This window comes from Scyliorhinus torazame, chromosome 14, assembly GCF_047496885.1.
Source record: "Scyliorhinus torazame isolate Kashiwa2021f chromosome 14, sScyTor2.1, whole genome shotgun sequence".
Classification (NCBI taxonomy): Eukaryota; Metazoa; Chordata; class Chondrichthyes; order Carcharhiniformes; family Scyliorhinidae; genus Scyliorhinus; species Scyliorhinus torazame.
This window is the reverse complement of record NC_092720.1, coordinates 120,974,654-121,002,252: the sequence shown is the minus strand read 5'-3', so window position 1 is coordinate 121,002,252 and position 27,599 is coordinate 120,974,654. Positions and strand designations below refer to the sequence as shown.

General features: G+C 44.5%; 2 protein-coding genes across 6 annotated transcripts in view; one reads left to right on the top strand and one right to left on the bottom strand.

Moving 5' to 3' along the window:
• iws1 (interacts with SUPT6H, CTD assembly factor 1) overlaps window positions 1–16,142 on the top strand; it is a 53,501-nt gene extending 37,359 nt beyond the window's left edge. For 2 of the 3 annotated variants that reach the window (XM_072474731.1, XM_072474730.1), the window contains exons 10-16: window positions 1,497–1,626; window positions 2,961–3,078; window positions 4,914–5,025; window positions 7,816–7,887; window positions 12,467–12,523; window positions 12,813–12,924; window positions 15,337–16,142. In XM_072474731.1, the coding sequence (XP_072330832.1) occupies window positions 1,497–1,626; window positions 2,961–3,078; window positions 4,914–5,025; window positions 7,816–7,887; window positions 12,467–12,523; window positions 12,813–12,924; window positions 15,337–15,462 (727 nt within the window). In that variant the 3' untranslated portion in view covers window positions 15,463–16,142. The remainder of the gene's footprint in view (window positions 1–1,496; window positions 1,627–2,960; window positions 3,079–4,913; window positions 5,026–7,815; window positions 7,888–12,466; window positions 12,524–12,812; window positions 12,925–15,336) is intronic. The other variant, XM_072474732.1, reaches the window with a different exon arrangement.
• Window positions 16,143–23,141: 6,999 nt separating this feature from the next.
• LOC140389982 (coagulation factor X) overlaps window positions 23,142–27,599 on the bottom strand; it is a 53,841-nt gene continuing 49,383 nt past the window's right edge. For all 3 annotated transcript variants that reach the window (XM_072474728.1, XM_072474727.1, XM_072474729.1), the window contains exons 8-9: window positions 26,691–26,808; window positions 23,142–24,146 (exon numbers count right to left, since the gene is read on the bottom strand). In XM_072474728.1, the coding sequence (XP_072330829.1) occupies window positions 23,596–24,146; window positions 26,691–26,808 (669 nt within the window). In that variant the 3' untranslated portion in view covers window positions 23,142–23,595. The remainder of the gene's footprint in view (window positions 24,147–26,690; window positions 26,809–27,599) is intronic.

Sequence of the window (27,599 nt, the reverse complement as noted above, 5' to 3'; positions counted from 1 at the left end):
AGTGTATCATGGGGCTGAGCTTCCATCAGTAACCTCTGTATTAGTGGTGCATCCATTGGTATCAGATCTAAGCGGTACAGATAGTGAAGTGGGGATGATGAGGCTTTAGCTCTGATGTGCTGTGTAGTTGAATAGTCTACAGGTGCTCGCTGACGTCACGCATCAAGGAAGGTAACTTGGATTAGGAAGATCAACTGAAGCTAACAAAGCCGAGCTCAATCAAGACTTAGCAGTTTTAGGAGAGAAATTGTCACGCAAGATTAAAGACTGTATCTGAGCAGTAATATCATTGTCAATGCTTGATTTTGCTAACATCATTGCTAATGCTTGATTTTGAGGCTGTCCAGTAAAAGCCGTTCAAAGTAGAAATTATTCCAATCAGTGCAGCTTGGAATTAAGATTGTAAACTCCCATGTATATCTATTTATTTATATAGAGATGAGCTCTTTAATGCCTGCAGTTAAAATTATAAGAAAGAACATTTGGTCATAATGAAAGGTCATAAAACCCTACATTCCCATTTTCCTTTTGCGAGACTCACCATGTCCCTCGGGTACTGAATCAGTCTATAATTTGTGTACATGCGCAGTTTAACTTGAATTTTTGGCATAAAAACGGAATTTAATTTTCCAAGTGACTCTTTTTCATAGAATTTACAGTGCAGAAGGAGGCCATTCGGCCCATCGAATCTGCACCGGCTCTTGGAAAGAGCACCCTACCCAAGGTCCACACCTCCACCCTATCCCCATAACCCAGTAACCCCACCCAACACTAAGGGCAATTTTGGACACTAAGGGCAATTTATCATGGCCAATCCACCTAACCTGCACATCTTTGGACTGTGGGAGGAAACCGGAGCACCTGGAGGAAACCCATGCACACACGGGGAGGATGTGCAGACTCTGCACAGACAGTGACCCAAGCCGGAATTGAACCTGGGACCCTGGAGCTGTGAAGCAATTGTGCTATCCACAATGCTACCGTGCTGCCCCCAATTCTAAAAAAATTGGTCCCAGAATTTGGCTGATACTGATGAGATGGCGTTTGTTGCTCGTTTTTATTTCTGCACAGAGGTGATGGTGGCCTTCTTCTGAGACCAAGCCGGTTCTTTTAATTATGCTGATGCACTGGATAAGCAATTCCAGATAGTGACAGTTTTCCCATTCATTTGTAGTATTGCTAGTTATTCGGTTATAGGGAAAAGTCTTGTACCTGTAAAAGTATCCTCTGTTTGTGAGAAATAACTGCTGGAGTTATCTGTTATATAGGAAAAGAAGGAGCTGCGTAAGCAGCTATAAGTTTTAATGTAACACAAGTGAAGAAAACCCTCACTATGACTTAGAGCGCCAGTGCAACCTGAAATAACTTGTGTAATCCTTGTGTCGACAGTAGTCTGGAATCTGATCTTTTGAGCAGAAATCTTTGAGAATGATCATAATTAAATTGTCATGTTTCTGCTTCCTGGTGATGATGCTATTCCCTATCTACTTTTGCAGACAGGATTTAAAGGACACATTTATTGACAGTGGAGTCATGTCTGCTATTAAGGAATGGCTCACCCCATTGCCTGACAAGAGTCTGCCACATCTGAAGATCCGTGAGGAGCTTCTGAAGATACTTCAGGAGGTAAGAGAGGGGACATAGCCATGTGACGTACCATAAGTATCTGTTGCCAGCCTTAAATTCCTGTTCACAGTTATTTTAATGTAACCTTTCTTCTCCCTGCTGTTCCTCTTGTTGTATCTTTCCTCCCATTCTTCCATAGTTGTACCTGTAATTGCCTGTTCACATTTCTCAGAGATAACACAAAATGACTTTTCAAGAATTACTTTGAATACAAGATTTTTTTTTTGTTCATGGGTTGGTGGGTGGGCACTGCTGATAAGGTCAACATTTATTTATTGTCATGGGCAGCACGGTGGCGGAGTGGTTAGCACTGCTGTCTCACGGCGCCGAGGTCCCAGGTTCAATCCCGGATCTGGGTCACTGTCCGTGTGGAGTTTGCACATTCTCCACGTGTTTGCGTGGGATTCCCCCCCACAACCCAAAGATGTGCGGCTTGGGTGGATTGGCCACGCTAAATTGCCCATTAATTGGAAAAAATTAATTGGGCACTTTAAATTTAAAAAAAAACCATTTATTTATTTTCCATCCTTTGAAAATGTGAGCTGCTGCCTTGAAACGTTGCAGCTGTGTGCTCCAAGTGCATCCACAGTGATATTGGGAAGGGAGTTTGAGGGTTTTGACCCAACGACAATAAAGAAAGACCCAATTTTAATGTATTTCATCATGCTCCTGACTTCAGTATCTTAGATAAAGGAAAATTTGGGGAGGCAGAAGGTGAATTGCTCACCACAGAATACCCACCCCCGGCCTGTTCTTAGCCACTGTATTGACGTGTTTGTCCCGCTATGTTTAAGGGAAGGTGATAGAGGAGAACAAAGGAATTCTAGGCATGTTAAGGCCAACATATGTTATCCATCCCTAATTACCCTTGAAAGGTTGCAGAGCTCGCGAGACCATTTCAAAGGGCAGTTAAAAATTAACCAGCTTGCTGTGGGTCCAGAGTCAGATATAGGCCAAACCAGGTAAATATTTCCTCCCTGAAGGAAATGAGTGAACCTGATGAGTTTTTACGGCTATCCAATTATTTCAATGCTCACCACTATTGACATTAGTTTTCATTCCATGACATGTAATTATTTGCATTTAAATTCCCCGGCTGCCATGGTGGAATTTGAGCTCGTGTCTCCGATCAGTAGTCACGGTCTCTGGATGACTAGTTCAGCAATATGACCGCTGTACCCCTACTTTACTGCTCTCCTCAAACCTCCACATTTGAGCACTTTTCATTCCAGTTGCACCCTCTGTTAGTGGCTTTCTTATCACTCTTGCCAAGTAGCTAGCTGCGTTGCCGCACTAATTTCCTTTGAATGACATTGACTGATGTGTTGTTGCAGTTGCCCAGTGTGAGCCAGGAGACTCTGAAGCATAGTGGCATTGGACGCTGTGTGATGTACTTGTATAAACATCCCAAGGAGAACAGAATCAACAAAGAACTGGCTGGAAAGCTTATCAGTACGTTGACCACTACCGAATCTATACTTCCGTCTGAATTTTATTCCCTTTATTTGCCGGTTTAACTTTTCCTGGAGTACACTCCATGGGTGCCCTTTATCCCAGTTCACTATAAGCCTTGCTGTTACACTATTCAGCTGAGGAACCATTCCATCAGAGTTTATTCCTGTCCTCATGTGATGTCCATACACTGTACAGATAGAATGTGTGTGTATATATTCACACAGGCAAGCTGACACATGAACAATCCAGCAAGACTCTGCACATGCACAGACATTGTCTGTACATAGACTGAAGTGACAAGAGTATCCATTTTGGATCTCCTGAGGGGAAAAGATGCACTGGGAAAAACTGAAGGGGTGCAATAATGCTGTTGCCCTGAATGGTAATCACTTGCAGGGTGGACTGTTGTCTGATAGCTCGCCAGTTTTCAACCCACCCCTAAAACTGTCCACTTACAGCTGCAGTATAGTGCACACCCACGGTTACACTCTTAACTCCTCACCGCAAGGGGCATCTTCTGTGGAACATTAAAAGAGGCTGGAAAAGTCCTCACTGCGCCACTGTATATTGACTAGCAAGCATCACTGAGATATAAATCAAGGGGCTGGATTCTCCGCTCCCCGACAACGAAATCTCGTTCAGCGATGGGGCGGAGAATCCATTTTGGTGCCGAAATCGGGACCAGCGCTGGTTTTCCAATTCTCCGTCACCTGAAAAGCAGAGTATCCACCACCTCTGGCCATTGCCTGGGGCCCGGCCAGCGATGCTCAGTTGCCGACCGTCCGAATTCCTGGCGGCGTGGGTTATGTGTCCTCACCGTCCGGGATCCTCACGTGGCGGTTTCGGACTCAGTCCGGGGCTGCCACAGTCAGGGGAGGGCCGATCGGCGGACAGGGGGGCTTCATTCGGGGCTGGGGGCAATGTGTGCAGGCAGTCCAGCGCGCATGAGCGACCGATGCGGGGCACTACTTCGACCGTCCAGGTCCGTGGGCTGAGTCCGCCATGGAGCACGGCACGGTCGCTGCAGGCCGCCGCCATGCACATGCGTGGCCTCTGACCCGGAAGTGCAGGGTATTGTGTATTGGCTGTGAGCTATACGGCAGCTCCCTGTTAGCCCCCAGCAAAATGGGGAATCTGTGGCGTTTTGATGCCAGTTTTCCTGGCGTAAAAAAACAGTTTGCACAATGGCGTAGGGACTTAGTCCCCAAAACAGAAAATCCAGCCCATGAGCTAGGTGCTGGCTCATTTTGTCCACCTAAAACTGTAGCTCAGGGACATAGTGGGCAGCACGGTAGTCTTGTGGATAGCACAATTGCTTCACAGCTCCAGGGACCCAGGTTCGATTCCGGCTTGGGTCACTGTCTGTGCGGAGTCTGCACATCCTCCCCGTGTGTGCGTGGGTTTCCTCCGGGTGCTCCGGTTTCCTCCCACAGTCCAAAGATGTGCAGGTTAGGTGGATTGGCCATGATAAATTGCCCTTAGTGTCCAAAATTGCCCTTAGTGTTGGGTGGGGTTACTGGGTTATGGGGATAGGGTGGAGGTGTTGACCTTGGGTAGGGTGCTCTTTCCAAGAGCCGGTGCAGACTCGATGGGTCGAATGGCCTCCTTCTGCACTGTAAATTCTATGATAATCTATGACATTGACCAATTATAGACAACTTGGCTTCACCCACTGACCTGGGCAGGTTGGGGGAGGGAATCAGGCATGGTTAGTTCTCTTAAGATATGTTATTATGTGTAGACCGAGACGAGCCCTTTTGAAGACTGGAATGAAGCCTTAATTTGCTGGTTTTCTGTTCGATATGATAGTATTGTACACTTTGTTTTCCCAGATGAGTGGTCAAGACCAATCTTTGGCCTGACGTCAAATTACAAAGGTATGACCAGGGAGGAGCGAGAACAGAGAGACATTGACCAGATGCCAATGAGGCGGCGCCTCAGCAGGTACTTGACAGCAGAAGCACAGTGGTAAAGGTGTAATACTAGAGATGTGTTCAATGCGTAGACTGTACCGCTGTCAACCGCCATCTTGTCATCGCTTACTAAAGAATTTAAGAGCACATTCACCGAGCATTCTTCATTCTATCTTTAATCCCATCCTGGCAACCGTTGAATTCAAATAAATTGATTATATTTTAAATGGCAATTGGTACATTGGGGAAACTGATTGCAGTTGGCGAGGTTTACAGAGAGGGAGTGGTTAAAATCCACATGTGAGCAATATCTTAACTTGCAGATGAAACTTCTCTCACTAGCCTCTAGACCCGATTCCTAACTCTTGCTCTTTTAAGCTGTATATTCATAAAGACAAATGTATATTCATAAAGTGATTGCTGAATTCAGTAGATTCAAAAGGACTGGGGGAATCACCCGAAGTACAAATAAAAGGTCAGTTGAATGTGTTGCGGTCTACGTTTGTGATATTTGGGTTTACAAAAATAATTTTTCTTCGTATGCGTTACTTAGTCATTCTAAAGTTCATTCAAATGTTGGCGGGTATCACTTTTTTTTCTGGTGGTGTGCAGTACACATCAGTGGGTGATTTTGATTCACTTCTCTGTTTACATTCTGATGCACTAATCACATTTCAGTAAGAGTATTTGGTCTGTTAGGGCACACCATGCAAACTGATGTTTTACCGGGTGCAATGGTGTATTGGGATCTAAACTTGGTTGCTGTTTACAGTGCACACTGATGAGATGCAACTTGGTGATCTTATCCTTGATTTTGATTGTCAAAGATCAGCTCATTACTAATTATTCAGCTATGTTGGGTCCTTGATATTTCACCATCTACTTATTTTTAATAGCATTTAGAAGCTCAACTTAAACTAATATCTATTTACGTTTCTAATACAGCTGACTCAAAATTGGAGACTTCATGGGTAAACCCAGTACAGCTGCATCCTTGTATGGTATCCTCCCGAGAGTCGGGCTGGACTCGGCTGCAAGCATTTGCTGTACTATTGCTAACTGCCTGGTTATTAGTGTTTAAAGGTTAGAACTGTACTAACCGTTGAATTCCAATTGGAGACCCCCATCTTAGACTGAGCTGGGTTTACACTGTGGTAAATTGTTTTTAACCGTTGGCTTGTTAAGTGATAAGTGCTTTCTCACTCGTTCAGGATCCACATAGAAATGGGAAATGCTGCCATCTCCTGGAGGAAAGTTATCCCCAGCTGCCAGTCCAATGGCCTTTAAATTGTGTAACCGCTTCATTCTGCGAATGACCACTTATCAGCTGTTCTTTTCTCACAGCAAAGAAATATTTCATTGGCCTTGCCTGCCAGTTAGTAAAGTGAGTCTCTGCCTTCAGTCAATGGATATTTAGAAACAGAAAACTTTCTTTTAAAGCTAAAAAGCTTTCGCACCACCATGTACTGCAGTCATCGAAGTCAACAGCTGAAGTGCAGGGTGACTGCTAGACCAATTTGAAACTAATCCTACTGCCTTGCTCCTCCTTTGTATATTCCTTTGCTCCAAATATTTAAAGAATGGGATTGAGATGCTGTAATTCCCTAAGGTATCTTATGGTTCACTGAATTAGGTAGATTGTTCAAAACCTATCTTAGTATGGGTCCCACCTATATCAGAAGATGGGTTTGTCTATCTTTTTCTGGTGTGGTTGGCTTGGAGCCCTACCATACTGTTTCAGTTTTTTTCGAGGCTGTTCCAATATTATCTCCCTGAGTTGCAACGCAGAGGTTAGAATGAGGTTGTTACACAATAAAAGATCCCCCTGTCATTGAGACAAATTTCATTATGGCTGTGTGTTATCTGGCAATAACTTCGCGGGTGAAAGGGCAATGCCTTTCATAATCCTCCCCACTCTCCAATGAAGCCACAGTGCCTTAGATATCCCTCCTACATGTCAGCAATCCTATTAATATGTGGACGGTTGAACAGCTTTCAAAGTACGGAGAAGGCTTTACTCATGATGTGTAACCCAGTGTTTCCTGCCATGGCACTTAACCCATGGAAAGTTCTACTGCAGAAAGATGCAACACTTTGCCAGATTTGGTAGGTGAAAAATCATTGGTATGATTAAGTTTTCAGTTGAAATACTGACACCTGGGTGATGGATCTGATTGGCTCATTTCTTTCCTGGTACGTATTCAAATGCCGACTTGTGAACAGCGTTTATGGATTTGTTGTCAGGCTTGACTATTAAGTATCCACTGTTGAATTTGAAACACTTTGAAACAAATTAGAGGAAGTTTGCTGCACAGGAATTCTGGTGTTGGGAAAGTGTGAACGGGGAGCACATTTATCTTTCCATATCACTGGGAAATGTGTGATCATTTTTGTCTCCATTGATAATATGGATCTAAATTTAAAGACAAACATATTTTACTGGGAGAGAGACCGCCAATTGGGTTGTTAAAGTGGGATGAGCGGCACTCATTCAAGTCCAGTTAAGAGACAGGCGAGCCCAATAGTCCCACAGGAAAATTGTACAAATGGAGTACAGAAATTAGAATGTACACACATCGTTCCCACCCCTTTCTTTTCACCCATTATTTTTATTGAGTTGCTGTCACTTTGTGTACACTCTTTCTGTCACCGGAGTTTTTTGTTTCGGATTAGTCTTTCTCCACTCTGATTTACATTATCCGCATCACTCTATATAAACGGCCATGTTGCAGCGTTCCCATAACATCTACAATCTGTTCCTCATCTCGAACATGGTGGTCTGCATCTGCTACCCTAAACTCTGCTTCATTCGTTTACAAAGAGACCCTAGGGACGAAGACAGCGACGATAATGCAGCTGATGCCATCTCTTCAGATCAAGGACACTACTACAGGTTTTCAATTCAATAATTTTGCTAGTCCTTTTTTCATTTCATTTTGTGATTTATTACTTATCACTTGATGTTACCGAATAATTTAGCGAATGCTTGAGCTATCCTGTCCAGCTGCTCCCTTCTGTCTGTGGTTGAATCTGTGCGGGAAACCTCTCCATTTTGTTCCTCATTTAGCTTCATTGACCCTTGCTAAACACTCATTGCAAGTTCCACCTCTGAAAATATGCTGGCTACAAGCCACTCTGAAACTGGGCTGGCTACAAGCCACTGTGAAACCGGGCTGGCTACAAGCCACTCTGAAACCGGGCTGGCTACAAGCCACTCTGAAACTGGGCTGGCTACAAGCCACTGTGAAACCGGGCTGGCTACAAGCTACTCTGAAACTGGGCTGGCTACAAGCCACTCTGAAACCGGGCTGGCTACAAGCCACTCTGAAACTGGGCTGGCTACAAGCCACTCTGAAACCGGGCTGGCTACAAGCCACTCTGAAACTGGGCTGGCTACAAGCCACTCTGAAACTGGGCTGGCTACAAGCCACTCTGAAACTGGGCTGGCTACAAGCCACTCTGAAACCGGGCTGGCTACAAGCCACTCTGAAACCGGGCTGGCTACAAGGCACTCTGAAACTGGGCTGGCTACAAGCCACTGTGAAACCAGGCTGGCTACAAGCCACTCTGAAACCGGGCTGGCTACAAGCCACTCTGAAACTGGGCTGGCTACAAGCCACTCTGAAACCGGGCTGGCTACAAGCCACTCTGAAACTGGGCTGGCTACAAGCCACTCTGAAACCGGGCTGGCTACAAGCCACTCTGAAACCGGTCTGGCAAAAGGCCACCCTAAAGTCAGGCTGGCGACAGGCCACTCTGAAACACGGGCGGGCTCCAGGAAATTCTGAACCCGGACTGGATACAGGCCACTCTGGACCTGGGCTTGATACAGACCAATCTGGACCTGGGCTGGATACAGGCAAATCTGAAACCGAGCTGGTTACAGGCCACTCTGAACCCGGACTGGATACAGGCCACTCTGAACCCGGACTGGATACAGGCCACTCTGAACCCGGACTGGATACAGGCCACTCTGAACCCGGACTAGATACAGGCCACTCTGAACCCGGGCTGGATACAGGCCACTCTGAACCCGGGCTGGATACAGGCCACTCTGAACCCGGACTGGATACAGGCCACTCTGAACCCGGACTGGATACAGGCCACTCTGAACCCGGACTGGATACAGGCCACTCTGAACCCGGGCTGGATACAGGCCACTCTGAACCCGGACTGGGTACGGCCACTCTGAAACCGAGCTGGATACAGGGCACTCTGAAACCGGGCTGGATACAGGCCACTCTGAAACTGAGCTGGATACAGGGCACTCTGAAACCGAGCTGGTTACAGGCCACTCTGAACCCAGGCTGGATACAGGCCACTCTGAACCCGGACTGGATACAGGCCACTCTGAACCCGGGCTGGATACAGGCCACTCTGAAACCGAGCTGGATACAGGGCACTCTGAAACCGAGCTGGATACAGGGCACTCTGAACCCAGGCTGGATACAGGGCACTCTGAAACCGAGCTGGATACAGGGCACTCTAAAATCAGGCTGGCTACAGGGCACTCTGAACCCATGCTGGATACAGGGCACTCTGAACCCGAGCTGGATACAGGCCACTCTGAAACTGGGCTGGATACAGGCCACTCTGAACCCAGGCTGGATACAGGCCACTCTGAACCCAGGCTGGATACAGGCAACTCTGAAACCGAGCTGGATACAGGGCACTCTGAAACCGGGCTGGAAACAGGGCACTCTGAAACTGGGCTGGATACAGGCCACTCTGAACCCAGGCTGGATACAGGCAACTCTGAAACCGAGCTGGATACAGGGCACTCTGAAACCGGGCTGGAAACAGGGCACTCTGAACCCGAGCTGGATACAGGCCACTCTGAAATCAGGCTGGCTGCAAGGAACTCTGAACCCAGGCTGGATACAGGCAACTCTGAAACCGAGCTGGATACAGGGCACTCTGAACCCGAGCTGGATACAGGACACTCTGAACCCGAGCTGGGTGCAGGCCACTCTGAACCAGGGCTGGGTGCAGGCCACCGTGAACCCGGGCTGGGTGCAGGCCACCCTGAACCCGGGCTGGGTACGGCCACTCTGAACCCGGGCTGGGTACAGGTCACTCTGAAACCGGGCTGGATACAGGCCACACTGAACGCGGGCTGAATACAGGCCACTCTGAAACCGGGCTGGATACAGGCCACTCTGAGCCCGGGCTGGGTACAGCCACTGAAATCGGGCTTTGTACAGGCCAGTCGTAACCCAGGCTGGATACAGGCCACCCTGAACCGGGCTTGGTACAGGCCACTCTGAACCCGGGCTGGGTACAGCCACTGAAATCGGGCTGTGTACAGGCCAGTCGTAACCTGGGCTGGATGCAGACCACTCTGAATTCAGACAGGTGCAGGCTACTCTGAATTCAGACAGGTGCAGGCTACTCTGAAACCGGGCTGGATACAGGCCTCTCTGAAATCAGACTGGCTGCAGGGAATTCTGGACCCGTAAAAAGGAGTGCTATTGGTTTGGGGAACCAGGTCATAATTGAGGGGAGATAGATATAAGACAGATGTCAGAGGTAGGTTCTTTACTCAGAGTAGTAAGGGCGTGGAATGCCCTGCCTGCAACAGTAGTGGTCTTGCCAACACTAAGGGCATTCAAATGGTCATTGGATGGACATATGGACGATAAGGGAATAGTGTAGATGGGCTTTAGAGTGGTTTCACAGGTCGGCGCAACATCGAGGGCCGAAGGGCCTGTACTGCGCTGTAATGTTCTATGTTCTATAATTTAACAAAAGGAGCTATATAATTTTTACTGTGATAAAGGCAAGTCTGTCAGTTGGTCACTGTTCATCTTCATCCAGTGCTTTAAATAGGAAATTAAAGATGTTCACCTTGAACCCGTTGTTAAGTCTCATAAAAATAAGAATAGAGCGTGTGCTCTTTTCTGTGGAGTTGAACAAAGGAGAGGGTTATGGTGGATCAGGAGACTGAACTCCAGTCATGTTGAAGTTATTTCCTCCTTTCCCTTTACGTTTGTCATACATCATTGACCACCAGGTTGGGCCGGCAACCATCTTAGCTCAGGTTTCTGAATAAAGATTGAGCAACCTTCTAAATATTTCTCATGGCTGCATGACGTGGTAGGTAGCACTCTAACCATGAATTAAATCATCTATTCAAGCCAAATAATCTAGATTGAAATGTTCATAAAGAAAGGGTTCTGCATTTTCAAAGAGCAATAAGAAGTTCAGAAATTGGGGCTGTAGTAAGCTTTCAATCCATCCAATATGCTCATGGCTGATCTAACTCAACTCTAGATTTCTGCATTAATCAACGTCTGTGTTGAAAGTACTCAACAACTGAGCATCCACTGCTCTCTCAGCTGAACATTTTGACAACACTGAGTGAAAAGGTTTCTCCTTATCGCCACCCTAAATGGCTGATCCCTTATTCTGACACCTCGTGTTAGTGTATTTTTGTTGAGACTTGAACCTGAGACCCTGTCTGGTTGTTCAGGTGGATGCAAAAGATCCCAAAGAGGAGTAGGGCCCCAATGTTCTGACCAGAATTGTTCACTCAACCAACGCCACTATAAACTGATTAACTGGTCCAACAATTGTAATGCACCTTAATATGAAATGAAATGAAAACCGCTTATTGTCACAAGTAGGCTTCAAATGAAGTTACTGTGAAAAGCCCCTAGTCGCCACATTCCGGCACCTGTTCGGGGAGGCTGGTACGGGAATTGAACCGTGCTGCTGGCCTGCCTTGGTCTGCTTTCAAAGCCAGCGATTTAGCCCAGTGTGCTAAACCAGCCCCTGGTACTAATATGCACTAATTGCTAACTGTATTGTGCTTCAAAAGTAACAAATTGGTTCTAAAGCGCTTTGGAACATCCTGCAGATGTTGCAAGCAATATATAAATGCAGGTTTGTCTTTTCCTGCTCTTCCTTCCCATGGGATAAGTGGCTATCAACTCTATTATTAGCTGAGCTGAAGAACTCATTGTGTGGTGATGCATCAGTCCAGAGATGCATCCTAACTTTATCCTTTCTCGTAGAAAGGAATGATGCATTTTGTTCATGAATTACATCAAACACATCAAATGTAAAGGTCAAGGGATTGGAGTGGAATCACAATTTCTTGAATAAGCAGAATAACTTGTGCTGGAAAAAATATGATTTGGGGAGTGGAAAATAGAAGCAGCCACTCTTCCCCTTTGCCGGAGTCGTCATTTACCCCAAAATCTTTGGTACTGATCCTTGAAGAATGAAGGGTTCCTGTACATTATCCCTGACTTTGATCCTTCTGTGGTATCTCTTTTGAGTGCACAGCTTAGCTTTTGCAGCAAATCTTGAAATCCTACGCCTGCAAAAAGGAGGTTAAGGGCACTGCTATTTTATGTTCTTTTCCTTTAATAAGTCGTCACAGGACAGTTCATTAATCGGAGTCCTGCCTGGGAAGTGCCTGTACATTGCGAGAGGAATGAAATAACACTGTTTTTGTTTTTCCTTAGTTCTGGTGGGCAGACCCCTCACCGAGATCTTGACAAGGTGTTAACAGGAGAGGAGAAGTAAGTGATGAGTGGAGCAAGTCGGCAAGGAATCTAGGGAAACTGCAATTACTAGCAATTTAAATAATTACACACAAAACCAGGATTTGAAGTGAGCTGTCACTCACACATCATTCCCTTTGTAAATGTATCTTTTAATTAGCTGAAATCAGGAAGGGGCTGGAATTGGGATTTAAATTATTGCAGTCTTCAGTAGGTACAAATGACTATCAAGCATTCTGCATACAATGGGTCTGATCTTCAAGCATCCTCCACTTATATACAATGCACATTTATCTTTCCATTTCAGAGCATTGAGACCTGGCGACCCAGGATTCTGTACACGAGCCAGAGTTCCATTACCATCAAATCGTGACTACGTTGTTAGACCAAAGTGGAATGTGGAGATTGAGACGAGCAGGGTGAGTGATAAGAGTTTGGGTGAGCGAAGGGTGAAATGTCAGTCAAAAAAATTAAATCTCAAAAGAAAAATGACTTCCTGGTGATGCAGCAAAATGCCAACACCGTGCAGACGAGAATGGTTTCATATGGGTTTTATTTCCCCCATCTTACCTGTATTCAGTCTTGTGCTTCATCATATTAAAGAAAGGGTCGGGAACTCCAGAGATCAGATTTTTACTAAAATCTACAGTCAGATTGGCTGGACCACAGGAGGAAGAGGTAACTGGGCCAAATATTTGTTCAGTTCTTCTCCTATATCCTCCACATTACCCTGAAGTCTCTCCTGGTTTGGTAGTTAATGGGACAACCACCCTGAATATATTCAGAAGCATGTTGCCATGATATTGTCAGTAAGCGGTGGTATGCTCTCCTGCTCTGTGCTGAATAAATCCACAGGACCTGTTATGTAATTACTGCATGGGCACATCTAAATTTCCTGTAATAGTTTACGCATGTAACATTCCAAGTTAGTAGCATACTTGTCTGCGTTGCTGATTTGGTTGATGCTATGAGTAATTTAAAACTGGACTGGTGTCATCATATTCAGATCATTTATAATGCTGATTGTTCTGGACTTGTCTCAACTCGAACCTCTGTTCTCCTCTCTCACCACCTCCATGTCTTGGGCATCCCACCAGACCCTGGTTCAAATGCATTTGAAATAAGATTAATGCACGACCACACTTGAATGTTAACACCCTTTTTTCCTATTGGTCATCAAGGAAAGAGTTAAGCTGCCTGGAAAAAAACTCATTTGTTTGTAGAAAAGAAGACGCTAAACAGGATGCAAACGGCTGTCAAATCCTGCATTGATTGGCATCTAATGCTGCTCGAAGGAAGCTGATTGAATGGTATCTGTCACGAAGGTGTGATTTGTCATCTCTGTTCCTTGGCACACCGTTGTTGCCAAATGCTGCTTTGGTGTCAAATGCAGTCACCTCTTGAGTTCAGCACTTTTGTCCGATTCCTACTCACTTTGCAAGTTTCTCCTGCAATTGACTTTGTTCCTGAGTATTTGGCTTATGCTGGCATAGGATTCCACAAGCACCATCCATCCTGTTATTTTGTGATTGCTGGAAAGCTGTGGAACTGCGGTGAGGTGGGGGCACCCCAACCAAATCCGTCTTTTCCAGCAGGAATCACAAAATTGTGATGAAATGAAAATGAACATCGCTTATTGTCACGAGTAGGCTTCAATTAAGTTACTGTGAAAAGCCCCGAGTCGCCACATTCCGGCGCCTGTTCGGGGAGGCTGGTACGGGAGGTGAACCGTGCTGCTGGCCTGCTTTGGTCTGCTTTAAAAGCCAGCGATTTAGCCCAGTGAGCTAAGCCAGCCCCTATGACCCTATTCTATGACTGAGGTCCCACCTCCTTCCCCGCCAAGGAACTCTAAAACCATTGTATTGCTGTCCAAGTGAGATGAGCCAACTTAACATGATTCAAAGTTTGATCTTATATCTTTCCTGTTCTATATTGCTGCACCATAGTAAATGATGCATTTAGCCACTGATACATCAGTGGAATTGTTCAAATTCTGACTCTAGTTTGAAGCAAGTAATCAAGATACGTTGAAGGAGCGAGGCTCTACACTTTAGAGTAACATCGGATTCAGCGTGATGTGATTGAGGTTTTCAAGATGTAAAATAAATAGATTGTTTGAATCAAGTCTGTTCTAATTAGATAGGTTATAAAGGACCAGATGTCAGAATTTTAAGTTGTACAAGATCAGATGTTAGAAGTCATGAGAATGGGCAGCATGGTGGCACAGTGGTTAGCATTGCTGCCTTGCGGCGCCGAGGTCCCAGGTTCGAACCCGGCTCTGGGTCACTGTCCGTGTGGAGTTTGCACTTTCTCCCCGTGTTTGCGTGGGTTTTGTCCCCACAACCCAAAAATGTGCAGGTTAGGTGGATTGGCCATGCTAAATTGCCCCTTAATTGGAAAAAATGAATTGGCTACTCTAAATTATTTTTTTAAAAATAAAGTCAGTAGAATGATCTTTCCCCAGAAAATAATGGGCCTCTGGAACAAGGTGCCGCCTCTCGTGCTGGATAATCATGACATTGAATTCCTTCAGGTGGCACACAGGCAGATGCATGCACACATGTGTACACACACACACATGCGCACAGGTAGTGTGGATGTACACATGCATGCCCAGATGTAGAAGCAGGTGATCGTGCATATAGGTACACATGTGCAAGTAGGCACAGCCACAAATTAGACTACAATAATTTTTATGTTGTTTGAAAATGCAGGATAGAATTTGATGAGGGGTTATATGTTTGTTCAAGTAAATATGAAATTGGTGCTCATGTAATTGACCAATGATAACAAGTGCTCATTGATTTTGTGCTTTGTTTCTTTTATCCCAGGGATCAGTAAAGAAGACATTCAATCGCCTTGACAAACAAATGCGTCGATTTCAAGATATTAAGAAAATGACCAAATCGTCTCGGGCAGTAAAGATCAGCATTGAAGGCAATCGCATGCCCCTGTGATCCTTATTTATCAATAACTGTACCTGGAGCTGGTGAATGTAGTGCAACAGTGTACATACAAGATTGAGTACTCCTACCCGTCCGGCCCAGTGGAATCAATATACCTCCCCTGTTCTCTTCTATTTTCAGGCATTCTTTTTAACAATGGTTTGTTGAACTCTTGGAATGTTGAACTACGGCTAGCTGTAGCATCTGAGCCCTGGATATCCAGTCACTGTTTTGACTGCAACACATTTGGTGAGCCCACTCTGCACATCGAAAGGATAAGTTTTGCTTATCTGCAGACTGCATATATTGAGATTGGATAGACTTTCTTTCTAAGCGAACTGGTGTCCAGTGTTGGAGGAACACAGCTACCTGGCATGAAGCCAAGTTGCTGTCCAATTAAATGGAGTGCAGGGGGGAGGGGAAGAAAAGGACTTGCATTAAATATAGATGTGTGCTGTGTTTGGTTGTATTGTTTGAAATGTCTGCTGTATCTGCCAGATCGGCACACCTCTCACATTGTTCTGGTCTTAAGTCTTTCAGTAAGCTCTCATTAACTGGATGAGTCTGTAGGTGAATATCTTGGTTAAAGGTTGGGCTGATCATCTTGATCAGACAGTTTGTGATGAAATACAATGTGATTGTAGGCACATGCCACATTTTTTTAAACAAATAAACCCCTCTTTGTAAAGGTTTGTATTTGTCAGTGGTCAGTGGTTGGCTGTAAACCTCACACTTCACAGACACTTCTTTCTCCTTTCATGTTGCAAATGGAAAATTAAGTAATAACCAGAAAGTGATTTTAAAGGAGCCAAGGCTTCTCAACTGGACCACGAACCCACTGGGAGTCTGTGTGTAAGATTTAAGGTGTCCACCAACATGAACACACAGAGAATATCGATGACTGATTTTATGAACATAATTGGATCACTATGGAAAAAATAAATGAAACTTTCAGTCATGGCCTCGCTCTCTCTAGCACCAAAAGAAAATTGAGGGGGAGTAGGAAAAATAAATTGATGTGATGATAAACCAACCAGAATCGGAGTTTGGACAAGTTGCAACCAATGTGCTGTCCAATAAGAGTGAACCAAATGTGGGGTCGCTCTATATTCATACAGATTGAAATGTGCGAGAGAGGCAAAGAAAAGGCAAGACAGTCTGCATGTGAGACAGTAGCAGACAATGGTATTTGGACGCAGCCTGTGAATGAAGACCTTGGAGGTATTGGGGGAGCAGTTATGGCCAGGAGATAAGTCTTTGTTCGGTCAACAATGCTGAACATCAGTGCCCGAGAGAGAGCCCGTGATTCAAAGCTTTTATTTTTCCCATAGTGATCTAATTATGTTCATAAAATTAGTTGGTAACATTCTCTGTGTCTTCATGCTTTCTGTGCACTTTTAATTTTTCCTTAGTTACGTGACATGTGTGTAATTTCTGTCTCCCTCCTGCACTCCCCCACCACCTCCCCCAAGAGTGTTATCCCTGCTGCAGCACTCAGAATTAGAATTGGATCCAGGACTATATTTATACAGTGCATGCATTTTTTTTTTTTATAAAACCACTTGTTTAAGGTACAAATACTTTGCAAGTGGAGGGATAGCTTTGTGAGATATTTTTAGTCAGTCGGAGTGTGGAGAAGAGAGAATATCTGCTCAAGAAAGGAAACATTGGAGGATCGCAGTCATGGTGTGAGTAAAACAAATTATACTTAATGGTATAACTGATTTTTAAACAGGACAGCTGTTTGTGTTGTGTTATGGGGGTCTGTAGAACATACTTGCTTTTATAGAGCTAGTTTCAACAAAGCACTGAAGTACTGCTTTGGCTGTAGTAGTGTGCTTACGTTGGAGTTTGGTGACTGAGGAAATTTAAGGACTAATTTGGATCTTAGGGCAGCACAGTAGCACAGTTGCTTCACAGCTCCAGGGTCCCAGGTTCGATTCCGAGTTGGGTCACTGTGCGGAGTCTGCATGTTCTCCCCATGTCTGCGTGGGTTTCCTCCGGTTTCCTCCCACAGTCCAAAGATGTGCAGGTTAGATGGATTGGTCCTTAGTGTCCAAAAAGGTTAGGTGAGGTTACTGGGTTCCGGGGATAGGGTGGAGGCGTGGGCTGAGGTAGGGTGCTCACCCGGTGCAAACTCGATGGGCCGAATGGCCTCCTTCTGCACTATATATTCTATGATAAAGTCTAGCTTTTCTTTAATTTAGCAGTAAACTAAAAGTTTGGATTGGGAAGAGGTGAGTTTTAGTCCAGCTTTAAAACAGGGCATACACAGGCTCTGTTTGCAGTTGCAACTAGTTAATTAAATAACTGGCTTAAACAGGCTTCCAGAGACTAGACTCGGAGAGTATAAACATAGGACATCTTACAGTGCTACTTTGGGCTACAGTACATGCTTAGAGGGCCATTTTAGCTCAGTTAGCTGGACAGCTGATTTGTGATGCAGAACAAGGCCAAAGCGTGGGTTCAATTCCTGTACAGGCTGAAGTTATCCATGAAGGCACTGTTTCTCAACCTTGTCCCTTCCCTGACATGTGGTGATCCTCAGGTTAAACCACCACCAGTCAGCTCTCCCCCCTCAAAGGGGAAAGCAGCCCATGGTCATCTGGGACTATGGCAACTTTACCTTTAGAATGCTTAAGTTGGAGTTTGGTGATTTAAGGGAATTGTGAAGTGGACAGGAGGTGCTGCTTTCCTTTTCTCCCTTTACACAGAAAGAAGAGCGGCGGCCTTACTAAGTCAGACCTGGTGAGTGTTTCTATTGTCCTTAATATACCCCAAACTAGAGTAAATAAAAGTAAAGGGAGTAATTTAAAGGTAAAGCAAAATATATAATTTTATAAAATAATTAAAGTTAATTAGAACACATTAAGGATGGCACAACAGGTGATGTGTCACATCTGCAGCATGTGGGAGCCCCTGGATGCCAGTTTGATCCAGGGCAAACACATCTGCAATAAGTGTTTGAAGTTCAGTTTCGACTCTGCGTTTATGAGCTGGAGGTTGAATTACTGACACTGCGACGCATCAAGGAGAGGGTAAGTTACCTGGATTCTTTATACCAGGAGGCAGTCACACCTCAGGCTCTTCTGATTTGGTCAGGGACAGGAGACTGATTGAGTGAGGCAGGTCAGGAGACTCGGAGGGAAAAAACACAGGAGCCACAAGCTTTACAATTGTCCAACAAGTTTGAGGGTTTTTTTCAGCTTATTTGGGTGAAAGTGAGGTCTTCAGGGTAGGTGAGCTGAGGACCATGGCACTGTGGTACAGGAAGTCATTCAAGTGGGGGGGAAAAGATGGTGATAGTATAGTCAGAGGGACTAACACTTCTTTGCAGCAAAGAGCATGAGTCCAGCCGGCTGTGTTGCCTACCCAGTGCCAGGGTTCGGGTCATTTGCTCAGGGCTGAAGTGAGATTGGGAGGACCAGTCTTCATAGTCCATGTAGGTACCAATGACATGGGCAGGACAAAGAAGGAGGTTCTGCATAGTCAGTATGAGGGCCTAGGCACCAAATTAAGAAGCAGAACCTCAAAAGTCGTTATCTCTGGATTATTACTACAGCCAAGTGCGTGGGGGCCCGAACCCGGGGGTGTGGTGAGTGACCTGGGGGAGTTTCTCAGGTTAGAGAAGATAAAGTTCGCCTTGAGGGGTTCTGTGGATGGGGTTTGCCCGGAGGTGGCAGCCATTTATCGACTTGGCTGGGAAATGGGGGGGTGGGTTAGTGGGGTACTTTGGTTATTTGCAGCCCTGTTGGCTTGATTTGTGATTATGTTTGTTGTGTTAATACATAAATGCCTCAATAAAATAAAAACATTATTGCGGAAAATAAAAGCTTATGCTTTAGGGAGTAATACAGTGACATGGATAGAAGGTTGGCTGGCTAACGGGGAGCAGAGAGCAGGCATAAATAGGTATTTTTATGTTGGCAAATATAATTAGTATGCCACAGTATGTGCTTTTTCCTCAACTGTTTATAATTTATATAAATAACTTGGATGGAAGGAATGATTGCCAAATTTGCTGATGACACAGATAAGTGGAAAAGTAAGTTGGGAAGTGGTGGGACCAGACTATGGGTTGCCCTATGAGGAAAGTTTGGACAGGCTAGTCTTGTATCTGCTGAAGTTTAGAAGGGTAATAGGCAACTTGATTGAAACATATAAGATCCTAATGGGTGGGGGGGGGGGGGATGTGGAAGAATCTAAAACTTGAAGTTCATAGAATCCCTGTAGTGCAGATGGAGGCCACTCAGCCCATCAAGTCTACACTGACCCTCTGAAGGAACACCCCACTTAACCGTTGGACACTAAGGGGCATTTGAGAATAGCTAATCCACCTAATCTGTGGGAGGAAACCGGAGCACCCGGAGAAAACCCATGCAGACACGGGGGAAATGTGCAAACTCGACAGTCACCCCAGGTCCTTGCCGCAAAGAGGCAGCAGTGCTAGCCACCATGCTGCCCCATAATATGTCACCCATTTAAAACATAGTAAAAAATATTCTCTTAAGGGTTATGAGTCTTTGGAACTGCTTCCTGAAAAGCTGGTGTAAGCAGAGTCTTTTAGAGTTAGATAGATTCTTGCTAAGTAAAAGGGTAATCAGTTATCGGGTATAGGCGGGATGCAGATTCAATATCATCAGATCAGCCATGGTCTTATTAAATGGTGGAGCGGGCTGAATGGCCTACTGCTCCTTGTTCGTATGAGTCCATGTTAGCCGTTCTAGGAAGCTGCAAGGATGGTAAATAGTTTGGCAGAGAAAGAAAGATAGACATGGAGAGATGCAAACAGTGTATTTTCTCATTATTCATTGATTTTTAAATTAAACAAATTTTGAAAACAAACTAAACTTCTGTCTGAGAGGGAACTGGATAGACGGACAGACAGATCTTTTACACCCCCCCCCCCCCCCCCCTTATCCTGGAGGTAACAACTGATGGTGGAGTGAGTGGATGGAGGGTTCTGGGTAAGATGATAGAAAAGTGAGGTGAGGGGTCATTCAAAAAGGACTGGACAGGCATAACGCTAGGAGTGGTTCATGCAATGGACACAGGTAAAGTAGGTAATAGAAGGATAGAACAAAGAACAGCACAGGAACAGGCCCTTCTGCCCTCCAGGCCTGCGCTGATCACGTGTCCTATCTAGACCAACTGCTATATCCTTTCTACACCCTGTCTGTTCATGTACCTATCCAGATAAGTCTTACAGGTCGCTAACGTATCTGCCTCAACCACCTCACTTGGCAGTGCATTCCAGGCCACCACCACCCTCTGTGTTTAAAAAAAAAAAAAAAAAAAAATACCCCCCGCACATCTCCACTGAACCTTCCTCCCTCACCTTGAACCTGTGCCCCCTTGTAATTATCATTACCACCCTGGGAAAAAGCCTCCAACTGTTCATCCTATCTATACCTCTCATAATTTTATAAACTTCTATCAGGTCACCCCTCCGCCTCCAGCTCTCTAGGGAGAACAATTCCAGTGGAGGCAAAGGTGTGAATTAAGTATGGAGGGAGCTACTGAGTTTTTTGTGACGCCCCCCCCTCTTCCCGACCTGAAATGAACCATGTTGTCATTAGCTGCAGCTTTCTCTGCTGCACCAGACCGTGTCAAGCACCACTTTGCACACAAGGGGGAAATACACAAAGGTAAGTGAGGCCATATTCTCCAACTTATTGTGTACATTGCCACATTAAGAGCCATTAGTATTCATATCTATATAAGATGTATAGGCACCTTTAAAATTGTTTTAACTACATTCCACTGACATTCTCAGAATTATCTCGACTGCATGGTGAGTAGGGGGGGGGACTCCTTGCCCATTTCTCATTTTAGAAAAGCAAGTCTTCTCTTTGTCCTCAGTTGATCTTGGGATAAACATGTGACACGCCAGTGCAACAACACCACCAGACTAATCCATACACATCTCAGACCACTTGCAGTGCTAGATCATGGAAAAGATGCAATCAAAGGTACAATATTTGGTGGTATTGCACATAAAGGAAAGAATACAAATATTGATTTCCACCCTGCCTATCCCGAGAAACCTTAAATCCACCTGAAATGGAAAATAATTTAGTAAGTGGGTAATGTAAGTGAGCACTTTATTTTGATAACCACTACCGACCATGGAATTGAGACTGCACAACTGCTATGAATCTTTTGGTGGGTGTGAATAAAATCTTTCACCACAGTCTAGGAACATGGGAAACACATTGTAAGATCGAAGTAGACACAACATCAAGTTGATGTGAATGAAGCTTGATTGTTCGCTGTATGAAACCCAACTTTCTGTGCACCAAAGTCTGAATAAATTATATTCCTTTGTTTTCTATATGTTTGTGATTAACTTAACGGTGCCTTGTGTACCTTTATTTTCTCGATTTACTGTTCAAAATAAAATTAATAACCTGTTTTTCACTAAATTTATCCTGGTTTTCTTGTTTAATTGCTTTTCATTTTATAAAATTGAAAAACACTCAACACCTTTAAGAAATTTTAATACCAATTTGGAAACCTTGTCTTTTGGAGATGTAGTTGGTCATTTGATTCTGAAAGAGGAGGAAGAGAATCTGCCTGCGGGCTTGTTTTCTCTTGAGTTGGAAGTATACATACTGTATTATGCAAAGTGCCACTTCAAAAGCGGTTGATCACTGACTGGACAGATGATTTACTGCAGTGATATGCAAATTTAACACTGCAATGCTGAATAGTTTTTGTCTGTCTGCAGAGGATGGGCAAATCAGTTGAATTGATTGTCACATCAGAGGGCTGTGGCTTTGTCCTGAAAATAGCAATGACAAGGTTCCTTCGAAGTTCTCTTGAGAGATGGTTCCTTTATCCAGTGACTCCTGGTGCTCAGGATAAAAACGATGAATTCATTAGGCCTCCTAATACTGCTCAGTTATACATGCTGGTTCGATGAGTGCTCACATATAGGTGCTGCAGCGGGATCTCTTCCAGGTTCGTTATCACTGATGGTGATCTGTCATGTCTTTATTTCCATACTGGATGCAGAGCAAGTTTAAAAACTCTATAATTTCCTAGGGCAATTTTAATAAAATTAGTTTGTAAATTTATAATCTTGAGTTGTACAGCCAGATAGGACATTTGTGCTCACTGATGGAAAACATGGAGTATTATGTTCACTTCAGAGGGCTAATATTGTAATCAGGTTTATTTCTGATCCTTGTAAGTATTGCATAAACTTTTGAATATAAGCTTTGGGTCATGGATTTCCATCTTTACCTCAAAATTGTGAGTGCTGCTACCCACAGCTTGCTTGAAGTTTGAGACCATGGCTGGAGGCTTATCTGCTCACTAAGTTCGATTACTAAGCCTATAGAAATTTCCAGGCCTTAGCCATGTCTGCTGTCGGTTTGGGATGATCACCTGATGAAACGGGCTGTACAATGGGAGTGTTCCGAGAGCATAGAATTTACAGTGCAGGAGGAGGCCATTCGGGTAATGTTGAAACATCAATCTTTAGATCCACCTATATTCAGTGATTAAGGAAAATGACAGAAAAAGGTGACATAACATCCGATAGGTTAAATTATATGTCACTTAGCCTATGGACCTGGTTTTAAGAGAAGATTCTGCCTGTTATTCTGGCCTTCCTGTGAGGAAGATGATGGATATTGACTCATGAATTGGAATAGTCAATAGAACAGAAAGATAGGAAATTTGGCTATCAGCATTTGCAAATCAATTTATTTGTTCTGTATCCAAACTGCATGAAAGTGTTAGGTTATAAACCGTGGTGCTATCAATTCAGATCACAGTCTAAGGAGTTACAGTTCAAAGATGTGTGATGATTGGATAAATTTACTTCTGTAAGCTTAAATTCTTTCACTTGCCCCTTCCACATGACGATTGGCGTTTGTTAATGTATAGAATTATTGAACAGTAAACATCAAATGAATATATTAAACAGCAATAACTTGTGGACGAGAATATTAACTACTGTCTGCTGTGAAGCAACCTGTGGTTTATGAATTGACAAGCTCAAACTGGGGATTAATATTCTCCGTAAAGTTGGATTGTAGTTTTGAGACCTACTGCCCTGTGTCACTGAATTGTCTTTCTCTTGTGCTGATGTTCTGTTCATTCACAATAATTGGTCACGGCTCAGAGAATTCCACATCAGTGGCTGTGCTCTAATAAAGTGTCATATATCCACGATAAGTAACCAGGAACCCTAGTGTACGTACCATATTTTCCTTTTGTGGCGCAGCCCTCACCCCAGCTAATTACACCAATCAAATACCATATTTGTCGATACAAAACAGCATAGGGTCCCCCGCTATCGCCTCGACAGGAATCCATATTGTCATCTTTGAACCCAGCGCAGAACATATTATCTGTGATTGACAAATTTGTCGATTTGATGCAAGTCTCCTGCTCAACATATGGAAGTTGGACCCGCCTCAAGAACCGGGACGATCTGCCTCTTTCATAGGTCAGGCCCCAGCCACTCACTGTCCCCAATTTCCCATCCTGCAGTAGGAGCCGGCCCAGGTTCTCATTAGGCAGACACATTGGAGCAATGTAAACGCTAAAATTCACCGGCTGATTCAAATACAGAAGGGCAATGTCATTGTCATATATTACTGGGTCATACCGAGGATGGAGCAGAAACTTCTTCACTAAAACCTTCTCCTCCCAGATCTCCGTTTGAAGTTTGTCAAATTCACCTGGTGGATTAAGAACAGTTTCAGAAGCTGCTTTTATCATTTAATTTATGCAGTTATGCCCGGAAAGTGCTACCTGAATGGGTGGTGTATACTTTCAAGAAGGAAAAATAAAAAATTGTACGCCTACAAAAAAGGAGCATGGGAATGATTAATTGTATAGCTCTTTCAAAGAGCCTGTACAAGCACAATGGTGTTCTTTTGTGCTGTAATATTCTTTTGATATTATCTGAAGTAATCTTTGGTATTTTTTGTGTTTGTCAAAATAAAATCAACCCCCCACTTCCTTTAAACTGCTTAGCTTCTCCGTCATCCAGTAAAAGCAATGAGCTAGCAACTGAACACCACAGCCCAGAATTTTCCATACTTATTGAGTTAGCTGAAAGTGAGGTGTGAAGAATGGGATAAAAGGTAAAAGTATCATGGAAAGAGTGATAGCTTGGAGAGAACACTAACAGAACTGTAAAAGGAAGCAAGAAGTAACCAACATAATTGAGAATGGAGAGGCATGAGTGAATGAAAGAGACACACACCAATGGGGAAAAGAAAGACAAGTGAATAGAGACAAAAGTGAAGGAGGAGAAAACAGGTAAGTAACGATGAGACAGCCAGGAGTCTGAAGAGACCACCATAAGACTTAGGAGCAGAAGTAGGCCATTCGGCCCATTGAGTCTGCTCCGCCATTCAATTAGCTCATGATTGATACGGACATGATAATCCTCAATTTCACTTTCCTGCCTTATTCCCATAACCCTTGATTCCCTTACTGATTAAAAAATATGTCTATCTCAGCCTTGATCACACTTAACAATCCAGCCTCTACAATACTCTGCGGTAAAGAATTCCACAGATTCACTACCCTCTGAGAAAAGTTCCTCCTTATCTCTGTCTTAAATCAGCAACCCCTTACTCTGAGATTATGCTGATGAATGAGATCATGACTGATCTAAAAAGCTAATCCTCACCTCCACTTTCCTGCCTTACCCCACCACATTTACTCTTACTGATCAAAAACCTGTCTATCTCAGCCTTGAACATAATGACCCAGCCTCTACAGCAATCTGCGGTAAAGAACCCCATAGATAAACTACCCTCTGAGAGGAGAAATTCCTCTTCATCTCTGGGAAGCACAGTGGTTAGCACTGCTCCGTCACAGCACCAGCGACCTGGGTTCAATTCCGGCCTTGGGTAACTGCATATTCTCCCCATGTCTGTGTGGGTTTCCTCCGGGTGCTCCAGTTTCCTCCCACAGTACAAAGATGTGCAAGTTAGGTGGGGTTGCAAGGAAAAGGTGGGGGAGTGGGCCTAGATAGGGTGCTCTTTCAGATGGTCAGTGCAGACCCGATGGGCTGAATGGCCTCCTTCTGCACTGGCAGTATTCTGTGGTTCTAAATTGACAATCCCTTATTCTGAGAATTTGCCCTCTAGTGCTAGACTCTCCCACAAGACGGAACAACTTCTCCATCTACCCTGTCAAGCCCCGGGTCACTGTCCGTGTGGAGTTTGCACATTCTCCCCGTGTCTGGGTGGGTCTCACCCCCATAACCCAAAGATGTGCAGGGTAGGTGGAATGGCCACGCTAAATTGCGCCTTAATTGGAAAAAAAAAAATTGGGTACTTAAATTTATTTTTTAAAAGCCCCCTTGTATGTCGCAATAAGATCACCTCTCTTCTAAACTCCAGTGAGTACAGGCCCAACCTATTCAATCACTTCTCATACCTGGGATCAGCCTAGTAAATATTCTCTGGACTGCCTCCAATGCCCGTATATCGTTTCTTAGGTAAGGGGGTCAAAACCGTTCACTGTATTTCTGGTGTGTTAAATAGCGTTTTCTACAGTTTTAGAAGGACTTCCCTATTTTTATATTCCATTCCATTTGCCTTCCCTATTACCTGCTGAACTTGCAAGCTAGCTTTTTGTGATTTATGCACGAGGATCCCAAATCCTGCTTTCTGCAGTCATCCCCCATTTAAATAGTATTCAGCTCTTTTGTTTTTCCTACATTATATTCCATCTGCAGGAATGGAGAAGGAAAAGTCAAACGCAAGTGGAAGATAAATAGAAGAGGCATAAGTGAAAGCGAAAGAGAAGACAGGTTGAGCTGAAGTAGGAAAGATGTGATTGCAAAGGCAAGCGACAAGTGAAGGAGTTCAAGGGGCAGGAGAGAGGATAAAACACGAGTTTAATAAAAAAGTGAGAAGTGCAGTGGAAGTGGGAAGGACAAACATAAATGAACTTAAATGGGGCAGCACGGCGGTGCAGTGGTTAGCACTGCTGCCTCATGGCGCCAAGGTCCCAGGTTCGATCCTGGCTCTGGGTCACTGTCCATGTGAAGTTTGCACATTCTCCCCGTGTTTGCGTGGGTTTCGCCCGGACAACCCAAAGATGTGCAGGGTAGGTGGATCGGCCACGCTAAATTGCCCCTTAATTGGAAAAAAATGAATTGGGTACTCTAATTTTTTTTTAAATTAAAATAAATTTAATGAACTTAAATGCTGATTATGGAGATGAACACAATTAAAAAGAACCACATATCTGCCTCTTACCTGCTATAACAGAGTGTGGCAGCACTGTATCAAAGCAGTGGGCTGCAGTCACAACCCAACGACTATTAATCAAAGTCCCACCACAGAAGCCGTAATCATTCTCATTAGTTATCAACACCTAAGAACAGCAAAAAGAGAGTGAGTAATGTGCATCAGCAGGCTCAAAGGGCCTGATGGCCTCCTCCTGCTCCTATTTTCTATGTTTCAGTACTGTGTGTAAAAGAAAACTACTTCAAGTCAAGTCTTTTTACAACTAAGAAGGTTATGGGTGAGGTGGTAGATTTAGGATTCTGAAGGATTTTTTCAGAAGAAGGAGTAATTGGTTGTATATGCTGCTCAAAAATATGACAAGAAGAGAGCCCCAGTTTAAGATCGAAAAATAGTTAAAGGAGAGATTGGTGTAAGTTTTTTTTCCCCACAGAGGTTAGTTAAAATATGGAATTCAAAGGCAAGCCGGATGCTGGCGCATCAGCTTCGGAAAAGGCAAGCGGGATGCTGGCGCATCAGCTTCGGAAGTGGGATGCAGCTAGGGAGATCGGGGGAGTTAAGGACAGGGGAGGGAGCGTGGTGCGGAGTGGGGTTGGCATCAATGGGGTCTTCAGGGACTTCTACGAGGAATTGTACCGATCCGAGCCCCCACGGGAGGAGGGAGTGATGGGCCGTTTCCAGGACCAATTGAGGTTTCCAAAGGTGGAAGAGGGACTGGTGGCGGGACTGGGGGCCCCGATTGGGCTGGAGGAGCTAATCAAAGGGATAGGAAGCATGCAGGCAGGGAAGGCACCGGGGCCGGACGGTTTCCCGGTCGAGTTCTATAAAAAATATATGGACCTGTTGGGCCCGCTGTTAGGACCTTCAATGAGGCAAGGGAGGGGGGGGGGCTTTACCCCCGACGATGTCCCGGGCACTGAT